Below are 12,408 nucleotides of genomic sequence, written 5' to 3' on the forward strand. Positions count from 1 at the left end.
ATACATCTGTTAGACGCATCCGACTTCCTCCATGGTAAGTGCTCATAATAAACTTGCGTTTTATTTATCTATTACTGTATTATTATGTTCAATTACTATTTGAATGTGTTTTTAGTAACCAGAAGATGTGTTTCATAGTTATTTAGGGTTAAATTGGATGATTTTGGGAGGCCAGGAAGGGATTAATTGGTTTTCAGTTATTTCTTATGGGGAAAATTTGTTCAATATGAAAAATTCTAGATACGAGCTCGATCCGGGAACGAATTAATCTCGTATATAGAGGGGCCACTATATATATATATATATATATATATATATATATATATATATATATATATATATATATATATATATATATATATATATATATATATATAAAATTGGCCAAGAGAGAAGGATGAGGTACTCAGCAAAACATTCCCCTGTATGAGGTCACCTACATAATCCCTAAAGTGAAAAACAATTCTGAACACAATGGTAATGAACACATGTGTACATGTCCAGCATATAATGAGTATGCATTCTTACTTATGAAGGTACAGCACTATTTTGTCTCACTGATACTATGTGTATCTATACAATGTATCATGAATGCACCACACAGGATACCAGACCAGCCATTACACAAGTTGAGCAACCTCATCTGACACTTTAAGGCATGGAAACAGACATTAGTCATCATGTACAATTATCAATATCCAATTATTCAAGTATCATAATACAGCACCTTATAATCTACAAATGCCACGGCTACATATATCCTAAACATATTTTATCAATGAAAAATGTACAATAAGGAACTGCCTCCTGTAAGATCAATTAACCTTTTGCAGTCTCCTTAGCCCTCATGTTCTTAAAATCAAGTGGAATGATCAATAATTTCTAGTAATGAAGAAATACTACTAAGAACATTTCAAACTGCATACTTACAAGAAAACAATATAATAACATTAAATGATAAAAATATATCTATAAATTAGACATAATATGGCAATACCAGGATGACTATAGTTGTTTACATTATTGTAACATTACAAAAATGTCTTCTGTTAAATGGTATTCTGTAATTCTTGATGAAATAAAAACACAGAGCTTGCTGGTACAATGAGTGGCACACTCTGCCAAACACTGAAAGCTACAAAGCTTGAATCTTCTAACTTAGTGGACACTATGAGCTTGCTTCCTTAAAATACTATAGTTATTCACTGAGCAGGGAGTGCAAGAGTGTTCTATGCTACATCCTGAAGGGTAAACAGGTAATGCTACTGGAAAATAAAATTTAAAAATATACAGAAACAAATGATCAGCTTAGTTTTCCAATCACAAATTTGTAGTGAGATTGTTATGACTGGATTACAAGACATACTACTAATGCTGGTCATTCTTGCTGCTGCAAAATTAATGGAACACATAATTTAGATCATATAAAGGTTACTTTATAAATAACACCTGGTGCTGCTGCCATGGCTGTACAGCTGACACTACAAACAAAACAGAAATGATAATAAACATATTTCCAGACATCTGAAGCTTACCAAATAAATTAATGTCTTTTTTCTTTGGTGAGATTGGCAACAATATATGAGAAGATATGACATAGATATTGGAACAGAAAGAGAATAATCTATCACTATGTAGATTGTAGATCCCCTGATAATTAACCAAATGGTATCATTTTCTAATATCATCTCAAGTAGGTGTGTGCTTGCAGAGGTATTAAGAGATAAAGGCCTTCCTCAGCTTGACTGAATCTATCGATATATATCTGATGGAAGTTCCTAAAAATTGTTGTAATATTAAGAGAAAATATTCTCCATTCAGTCCTGTCCTTCCAAGCTCAAATTACATTCTCTACTCACTATCACACTTTCTATTTTAATGGAGACTGTCTCATTACACCCATCGCATCTATCATACATGCATCAATCTTTCCAATAATGTAATGTTGGGACAAGTTATAAAGTTGATGAAGATGAAATGATAACTGAGTGTTACACATAAAGCTGTACAAATGAGTTGAAGAATGCTTGATTTGTGGTGATTGGCAGCATGTCTTTACAATGTAAAGCTTGAATACTTTAGTGTAGTATTTTATAAGAGCAATTCAGTAAGACAAACTTTTACGAGTCTGTCTTAAACTACTATTTATCAACATGGTGAATTACTTAGCATTAAATATGAGCAAACTTTCTCTTGCAAAAAAAAAAAAAAAAAAAAAAAAAAAAAAAAAGGGGGTGGTGGGGTGGATTCAGCAGCTCAGTGGTTTAGTCATTGGTACATTTAGCTCAGACACAAGAGGACTTGGATTTCAGACTTTAGGTAGAAAGAGACAATTTGGCCTTGTTTCCTGCCATACAATGCTCCTGCTCACTTAGCAGAGAGAAGGTGAAGAAATTAGATCAAGTTGTGATCTTAGCAGCCTGGTTGGAGTAGAAGGCTGGTAATCTTATTCAACTGTGCGTATGTGTAAAAATGAAAACATTAAAGTCTTCAAATGAATCTTGAGGAATGAAAGACCTGATGATGAAGTGAGACTGAGTCAACTCTCAAGAGACCCACTGACAAACTGCGCTAGATTATGGAGACACAGTGACAAGGAAGAACTCTTTAAGGTGAGATAACTTGTTCATTGTTAGGAGACTCAACCTTGAAGGGAAGAAATTTTAAGTTCTTTTCTTTTGTTGACATTACTTGAGCAACTAGTCCTGATAACAAGAATACTGAGAACAGCTGTTGTCATTCCTGGCTGCTAATTAGGTATTCTGCAAATTATGTCGTTATACATATTGCAGCTTCACTATTGCTTATTTTTTAACAATGTATCACATTTCCAGTATATGCTGCAGTGGAGGGAAACATCACAGCAAACATCTTAAAAAAACACACACACTCCTTACTTCTTAATACTGCTGGAAGAACCACTAATGCCTGAAAAATGGATTACAATGCTGGAATCAATAAAGGTGGTAATATCATAATGATCCAGATTGCTTTATAATTTGTCAATCTGATTGTCAGTTCATAATCTTTTGTCGCTTATTCACTGCTGGATGCTCCAAAGTCTTCTTGGCACCTTCTCCAACAACATCCTTTTCTCTCTTGACATTCACATTGATTTTCTGAGGCATTAATGGACCTTCTTTCATCAACTTCATGCCTTCTTTTGGTTTTTCCTGAAGACCACTGGAATTATTTTTACTCTGTGGCCACACTCCTTTCTTCTTATTAGGTATTTTTATCTTCAGTAGTTCAGTCTTCCTCAGCCCGGCCTCCGTGTTGATCTCATTTCCATTAACCTTAGGAATTGTTTTCCTGTTGGGGTCTTCAACATTATTGTCTGGTTTTTGCTTGTTTTCCTTCACGGTGGCCTTTCTCCTCTTACAGTATTCAGTGAATGCCACCATCTTGTCTTTCTGGAAGCCCAATTCTTTGCTTGTGTTGTTCAATATGTATTCCTGAATTTAAAACAAATTAGTCAGTCTTTGATGAAAAGCTGTGCAAGTAAAGTGATGCAAAATGAAAGAAAGGATGGTAAACATGTAAAAAAGACAATGGTGTAATATTTGTACAAACTAGAGATGTACCGATACCAAAATTTTGGCCGATTCCGATACCGATACCACCTAATTGGGCCGATACCGATACTACTACCGATACTGCTACTTATAGTGATTACTGCACTGGACACCAGGATGAGTTGGTGGACAGCGAGCGTTATCAGATGGGAGGCTTTGTTTTGGAGGATGCTGTGAGTCCTTCTGAGAACGTTTGTGAAATAGGAGCAATTCTAGAAGCTTTTTGAAGCCATTTGCAAAGGTAAATTACTCAGTAATTGGAATGAATATCTTCTCAGTCTTCTGATTCTTGTCAGTTATTTTAAATTCTTACTTCTTACTCCTTTAGCGACCATTTGGTCTTGTGCATTTTCATTATTAATTTTATTGACGATATTTTGGCGATCAAAAATATTTTTAAAATTATTAAAATTGTAAAACAGACACAAAATATTAGCAAAAGAAACTCATTTTGTTGTGTATGTTTCTCTTTAATTAAACCTGGCATCCTTTGATATTAATTCAGAAAAATGAGCTTTCACCTAATCTTTTCAATTAAATAGAAAAAGTTTAGTTTATTCTAAATTTCTAGTGTATTGCTATGATCTTAAATAATTAATATGCAACAAATTATACACAATGCACATGATTACAAAACAGAATCGTTACTTTCTTAGTTATGGAATTTTTACATCCTTAGGTTAACACAAGTAACTCAAAAATTAAACTTGCATTAAAATTAATATACATATATAATTCGAGCTTCCACCTATTCCAGTATGATATCTTGGAAAAGGCTAGCACTAGCACTGTTAATTATAAATCAAATAAGAATATGCTGTTATTTACAATAATGCAAAATGCTAACTATATATATATATATATATATATATATATATATATATATATATATATATATATATATATATATATATATATATATATATATATATATACCAAATCATTTTGTTGGATTCTCAATATCTGAAGTTTGACATTCTTAGATTATAGTTCAAAAACATAAGCTTTTCACCTGTGTGAACTTTGTGTGAGTGGAGGAGCAGCGTCTGACTGAGAGACAGTGAGAATGCGTGGTGACTCATGACCGACCGTGTGACAGGATGCCGGAGTTCAGCCTATACACGTTTCATACTCGTCCAATTTAGAGGTTGTGGCTTATTACCACAGAAAGCAGTATTCTATGACATACGGTAATCACCACGGAAACTTAATACGCCGTATTATATTAATTTGGTATCATCAATATCTTATATCGAATATATGACTAAGTAGTAAATTCCTTTTAGGTATCAGAAGTATCGGCATAAAACAAGCCGATACCGATACCCAAAAATGGGCCGATACCGCTGATTCCGATACCGATACTGATGCATCGATACATCTCTAGTACAAACTTACAGGTAATCACAAATGCAAACAAAATATAGCCATGGAATAAAAAAATCTGAAATTTTGATAACTTGTTCAAGAAACGCTGATGTCAGAATAGATAATAACAATAATGAAAATATGTACAAGAGATAAAGTAAGTCATGTGAAAGATTAGAGAACACAAGGATGAGATCAGAGGGAGACTCTTCTGTCATAACTTGGGCAAGTTTTAGGAGACATTAGGTGTAGGTAGACAGTGTGCATGAGATAGGTAGACAGACATACAGAAAGATAGATAGATAGATATACCACAACGGATCCCTAACATTGAAAAGACATGTGTATCAGCTGACCTTGTACTTGGTGGTGTGCTGGAGAGACTGTGAGTGGTTGGTGGCTTCCTCCCTTGTTAACAATGGACACTCGCACAAGCTACAGTAGATCAGCTTTGTAGACTTTATAAACTCTACTCCTAGAATGGAATAAAAGAAAAACGAAGTAAATATTTGTTGCTTCCAGAACAAATTCATATATCCAAGGTATAATGAAAGAGCTAGCAGAAGATGCAATAGAAAATACAAGATAAATAAAAACACTATATAAAAAATGCAGCAAGACCTAAATCATATACGAAGAGAAAATGGTAGTGAGTGGAATAAAAATAAAACAATCTAATGAATAAATAAAAATACTATTTCAGAATAGGTCTGAGACTTACTCTACTTTCCCAACTAGATAGTCAGATGCCAAAAGGGAACATATTGAGTAGAGAAAGACTGCATGAAAATTAGTTCATATCAAAATAAATATCTCCTTTTCAGCATATTTAAGAAAAAAAAAAAAAAAAAAAAAAAAAAAAAAAATATATATATATATATATATATATATATATATATATATATATATATATATATATATATATATATATATATATATATATATATATATATATATATATATATAGCTAAGTGCATTACATTCTGGTATGAAAGTAAAACAAAGTTTATAACACCTGGCATTAGCCAAGCCATTCACACTGTACAGTACAAGGAGGCACCTACCCAGTGCTTCTTGAGTGCTGCCTCCACCTTCCTTGTACATCTTGCTGGGACAGTTCAGCAACTTGTCGAGGCAATGTTCACCCTCCTGATGAAACAGCAAGTGTTCATTTGACTAATAATACAATATAAAACAATTAGAGCTGAAGGGATGGGATGGTATAAGAAGAGGAGAATGCTGGGATAAAGTGCCTCAACATGTGTAAGAGGACACTTCTAATGAGAAATCCTGGGAATTCACACTACAGTAGACTAAACCCAATCCAAGTAGTTTTCCATTTCTGACCATTGGTGACAGACAGGTGATCAAAAGACTACTGACCTGCATCACACAAATGGCAAAAGTGAAAGAGAGTCAAAATGTACTGACAAATTTTTTTTGGATGCCTAGAGGCAGATTAGCTTGTGCTTGGTTAATGTGAAATTATTGAGGATAATTGTAATAATAGCTAGTGTGAAGGCTGTAAGTTACAGTTAAGGTAACTGTTTCTTACAAAATATCAATATTTTGAGAGAGAGAGAGAGAGAGAGAGAGAGAGAGAGAGAGAGAGAGAGAGAGAGAGAGAGAGAGAGAGAGAGAGAGAGAGAGATTAATAGTATAACAAAGACCTAATTCTGGTTACAATCCATTGTTTTAAAGTACAGGTATAAAATACATACATGCTCTTTAGTGAGGTGGTCAGGCAGCTCTAGGTGTTTGATGTATCCAGTGATGCTGGTGAGGAACAGGTTACAAGTCTTGCACCACAAAGTGTTCACGTTCTTAGAGGAAGGGTGCATTGCGAGAGTGCTGGCTACTTTCTCCACTGCCAAGCAATCTTCCTCCTTACCTTCCCGTGGCTCTGCTGGTACTGGCAGACTCTTGGAAGTGTTGCAAGTGTCACTGTGTAAGTGTGGCACCACAGTGTGGATGGAGCAATGTCTCACGTCAGTCTGTCTACCATCTTGAGAATCATTTCTACCCTCTGCAGCAACTCTCTTCTTTTCCTCTTCCTTCTGTGTGCTCCCTAACATGTCCTCTGTTAGGCTGCCTTTACTACTCACACATAATTCATCTGTCTTAACAGATAAACCTTTGGGAACTTGAAGTAAATGTTTCTCATTTATAAGACAGCTGTCTTTACTATTCTTTTTGTTTTCTATTTCCGAGTGTTTTTCACTCTTTAAAGCAATAATCTTCTTTCTTGTCATTGTAATTTGTGCATTAAGATTCTGTATTTGAATATCTACTTCCTTACACTGAGATAAATGCTTTTGCAGAGTTTTACTTAATTTGGTTTTGTCACCATCAAAATTTTTCAAGAGAAAATCCTTTTGTCGAGCAAGATTTGTCTTGTGAGTCACCATGATCTTAAGTTTGCCAACCAAAGAGGTTTTAAGGGAACTGAGTGCCTTCAGCTGACACTCACTCTCCTCCTCATTCACTTCCTTCATCTCAGGGGTGACACCACTAACTGGTGCTGCTGGAAACACATCAGCTGACACTGTCTCAGTCTGAGCTCTCCTTGCTTTAGTGGCACACAAACTGAAAGCAGCAGTGACAAATCATGTGTGGGAAATCTTTCAATGTTCATATAAAAATATTATGGTATATCAAACTCCTAACTCAGACATGACGATGCTCTACAAGCAGCTTACTGTTCTTCCCATTTTGTAATACAGTACGAAGGAAGCTAAATGTGTCTGGCAATTAATGGGTTAGCTCCATATGATGGCTGTTCAGTGTGTGCAACAATAAATTTACAGATAAACACTCATCTAATTGAGCAATCATGACACTTTCTAGATATATTGCCTTTAGATACATATAGTACATATTTCTTACATTATTCATTACAAATAATAGAACCTAAATATTCTAATTCCTATTTATCATTACAATTTTCAAAGAAAAGCAATGCAAGAGCAGCACTACTAATGAACCACTGAGCTCTACATTGTACAGTAAAGTAAAATATACTTACATATACAAAATTAATACATTCAATGTGAAAAACTTAGGAAAATCAATGATATTTTCATATATATATATATATATATATATATATATATATATATATATATATATATATATATATATATATATACTGGAAATATTACAATGAAGTCTTGGATCATGTCTAAGTTTTTTTTCAATACAAAATCGTAATACACAAAAGCAGACAAATGATAAATAATCATAATGGTTCTTATCTATTGTTCTACAAAAAGAAGTAAAATCTGCACTAATTATGACAGATAACTCATCCAATATTGTCAGTGAGCTGCTGCAATAATCCATGTGGTAATACAGATTACATTATAATTTCTTTACCTAGTGGGTGGGGTTGCCTTGGGTGGCCCCTGAGGTATGTCCTCCAGAAGGGAGGAGATTCTTTGTATAACAGATGGATGTTCTTTCCGCCCAGAATTGGTGACTCTCAATGACTCAGCTTTATAGCGATCAAGTTCCTTCCCAACCTCCTCCAGCTCCATGCACAGCTCTTCATCAAAGTCATCAAGGAAGGGAGAGCCCGGGCCCACATCATCCTCCTCGGGCACCTCACTCCCACCACCTGCTGTGGGATTCTTGCCTCCTTTTTTTGTCATTTCTTGAAAGAAAAAGAAAGAAAAAATTCAGACAAACAAAATAAAAGTAAAGATAAAATAACAAATAAAACGATTTGCACCCAATACACTGCCAACATCATGCCAGTCTATAAGAAAGGGACAAGAAAATTCTATAACAGTTTCGAGAGGTCAACCTCTTTCTTAAACAAAATTTCACTACTTTGTCATAATTTTTGTACATTCCTATATTGTGCGCTAATGCTATCAGTAATCATCAATAAACCTAGCTGTAGTGTCTTTGTGAATTGAACTGCTCCTTTGAATAACAGTAAATATCTGCAATGAGTCCTTCCTATCATCACCAATCCCCCTCCTCAAGGACAAGAAGCTTGGGGACCTTCATGTGCTACTGAGGACTGATTATAGACATTAGCTAACTGAATAATGCATGTAAAGGTTTATCAGAGAACATGCCGCTGTCCTAATATAGACGTCCCTCCAGCTGCTTTCGTTTCTTGACTCCCCATTCGAAGTTCTTTCACTCATGACGTGGGAATGAAAATATGATAACCAAAACTAACCTTAACTTTAACCTAACACAAACTTTAACATAATCTAACCTATCTAACATAACCTAGTTGAGGCAGTATGCACTGCTCATGCATCTTCTTCAGAACCCTTCTGACCAATAGCCTGGTTAGGTTATACTAGCTAGGTTAAGTTCATTTTGATATTCATATTTTCATTCCCATGTCCCGGCAGCTAAGTGAAAGAGCTGCGGACATTGCGCCGGAAAACGAGGACAGCTGGAGGGACACTGCTAATTACCGTCAACTGCCGTCAACTATATCGTCAACTATGGAGAGAGAGAGAGAGAGAGAGAGAGAGAGAGAGACTCTTTCCCACTCCCAAGATCCTACGCAATTTGTTTTGCTTTCACTCACACACACACACATCGAAACCATTCCCATGACAACTGACCTACCAGTGACAGGAGTTTACTTTTGTTTAGCCTTAGTGACCGCCACCATTTCACCTCAGCTACAATGGCTACTATGAAGTCGACTCGAGCCAGACAGACAGGAGCCAAGACTGTGCCTCGTAAGAAAGCTAAGAAAATAGAATATCCTTGTGGATTCTGTCAACAAAGTTGTGCAGCAGACACAATTTTATGTTCAGGCTGCATGACATAATTTGTTGGCACCAATATACTCCTGCAGTCGCTGCAACGAATTTGGATAGTCGAATTTATTCTCTTGAGGTTTACCACAACAGCTTGAGCACAAATAATCAATGTCTGTCACTCCCAAGACATGTAATTCCTCTTCGGTCAGCTTTACACAATCTCGGTGGAACCATGTCATGCAGCCTGAACATAAAATTGTGTCTGCTGCACAACTTTGTTGACAGAATCCACAAGGATATTCTATTTTCTTAGCTTTCTTACGAGGCACAGTCTTGGCTCCTGTCTGTCTGGCTCGAGTCGACTTCTTAGTAGCCATTGTAACTGAGGTGAAATGGTGGCGGTCACTAAGGCTAAACAAAAGTAAACTCCTGTCACTGGTAGGTCAGTTGTCATGGGAATGGTTTCGATGTGTGTGTGTGAAAGCAAAACAAATTGCGGAGGATCTTGGGAGTGGGAAAGAGTCTCTCTCTCCATAGTTGACGGTATAGTAGTTGACGGTAATTAGCACAGGACAATATCGAGAACACTGTATCATAATGCCGTGACCTGCACCATTCAAGAGATAAGGGGCATCTGACGCTCATTGAACATAAAGCAAGACATAACTGTTATATCTAAAGTAACACAAAACGCAATTATTGTATTTCTTTGTCATTTCCTTAACCAGAAAACGTCAGTCAAGCAGCACAATGCAAGATATACATCAGCATGGGTGACTTGTGTTGGATGTTTGTTTACCTACTTATGTTCACTGGTCGTTCACTGCCGAGGCTGAAGCTACTGCTGGCTATTTGTGACACACTCCCGTATTCTGTCCACGACTGTTTTTTGTACATAACATTTAACATTAACTTAGCAGGTTCACTATAACCGCACCGATATCCTGCATCCCGTCCCCGTGCCAGGGCGGTGGCGCAGCGTGTTGTTGTGGTGCTGATGCCGATGGGCGCCACTCGTTACCAACGGTGCCACAGCCACCCCATGGTCAGGCCACTGTTGCCACGCTTCCATGACTAATTTTCCCCTACATTTCCCTACGCTCACAAATCGTAATTATATAGTGAAATAAAGACTACACATGCAAAAAAAAAAAAAAAGTTTACTTACATGCTTAGCAGGTTGATGATTATGAAGATTCTTGTGCTTCAACGAACATAGCATTTTCATCTTTATCCGAGTATTTTGAGAAGTACCTTGTTCTTGCACTTGAATACAGCTTACACAGAGAAGGGGTCAGGGCAAAATTTGATGGAAATCTCTCGCATGTTTTAATTATTGATTCCAATGTCTTAGTTGATAAGTTAGAAATAACTTTTGATTTGTTGTTGTTAAGTTTCGAGAATGTTCTTTCAACTTCTGCTGTACTTTGGGTTAATGCTGTTACTCTCAGCATGAAGGTTGTTATAGTTGTTCATATGAAGCTACTTTTCTCATTTCTTTCCAAAACTCCTCAATGCTTATAGCCTCCGAAACAAGATTGCTGCTGAGTTCACTTCAGCTTTATCCTTCAAAATGTATTCATGGTTAACGTCTTTGAGTGCCGCAAAAACTGGATCCACTAGATTAATCCTTTTTAGAATTTGACAGCATGCAGTTTTGTACCAGTTTCTACACCGTGAAAGAAAGCTCTCTCTTTCGTGTGGCTTCAATTTTGGCAGGGTTTCGCTTGCAAGTATCCCAGGATAGACTTTATCCAACTGCAACCAATTTGATTCAAAATGGAAAAATAAATGGAGGTATACTTAACACATTCTAACTCCCGACGTGTCTACAAAGTAATATCCTCTTATATTAAGGAATGATGGACTGTCTATGTAAGCCATATTGAATTTCAGTTGAATTTCAGTTGTGCCATATTGATTTTCAGACTTGTAAATGGTATAGTTTCTTAATAGTATTGAGAGGAATGTCACTAACGGGATCGAATCAAGCCGTACTGGACACGAATCGTCGAGTCAGGTAGAGAAAGGATAGACACGTATCAGACTCGTCATTCTCTCTCTCTCTCTCTCTCTCTCTCTCTCTCTCTCTCTCTCTCTCCTTTGATTTCGTGTATGAAATTGATTGACAATTGAAATTTTTTATTTTCCCCTACATTCCCCTACGATGAGGCGATTTTCCCCGTAGGTATCCCCTACTCCCTACAGAGGTCTAAAATCCCCTACCGTAGGGGATTTCCCCTACGCGTGGCAACACTGGGTCAAGCACAATTTTCATTCCGCTTCAACGCGGCGAATCTAATCTATGTCACACTCGTTTGCTTTTTTACTCGTCTTTCCTTGAACAACTGTTTTGAACGTCTTTCTTAATGGATGACAGGAACATTTACACGGTAAATTAATGTAATTTACAATTGAGTGTTATATACTAGCTGATATTCATGTAAGACGGCGACCAAGCTTAATATACACTCAAACCAACACAAAATACGCCCAAACCACACCAAACTTACACAGAACATAAAATAAATCCCAAAACGTACTCAAAACACCCTACAACGCAATGGGAAGGAAAAGGAGGAGGATGGGGCTTGAGAAGGGGTGGTGACGGAGGAGGAAGAGGAAAGTAGATTTGACACAGACACACAAACAAGACGGTCAAGTGACGCTTGTGTAGAGGTGAAGACCATTACCGCTGCCGCCGCCGCCGTCACCACTACTAGTCTACC

The 12,408-nt window shown here is 36.5% G+C and overlaps 1 protein-coding gene across 1 annotated transcript; it reads right to left on the minus strand.

The window, feature by feature from the left end:
* Nucleotides 1-361: 361 nt before the first annotated feature.
* LOC123520071 (zinc finger matrin-type protein CG9776-like) lies at nucleotides 362-10,693 on the minus strand. The gene is made up of 6 exons (XM_045281952.1): nucleotides 10,483-10,693; nucleotides 8,319-8,595; nucleotides 6,665-7,529; nucleotides 6,008-6,092; nucleotides 5,300-5,418; nucleotides 362-3,455 (listed from the first exon to the last, which is right to left on the minus strand). Exons 1-6 carry the CDS (start codon nucleotides 10,586-10,588, stop codon nucleotides 3,015-3,017), a joined length of 1,893 nt encoding a protein of 630 aa, XP_045137887.1. The 5' UTR covers nucleotides 10,589-10,693; the 3' UTR covers nucleotides 362-3,014.
* Between the last annotated feature and the right edge of the window lie 1,715 nt (nucleotides 10,694-12,408).

The sequence above is a fragment of the Portunus trituberculatus genome, chromosome 46 (genome assembly GCF_017591435.1).
Source record: "Portunus trituberculatus isolate SZX2019 chromosome 46, ASM1759143v1, whole genome shotgun sequence".
Lineage (NCBI taxonomy): Eukaryota > Metazoa > Arthropoda > Malacostraca > Decapoda > Portunidae > Portunus > Portunus trituberculatus.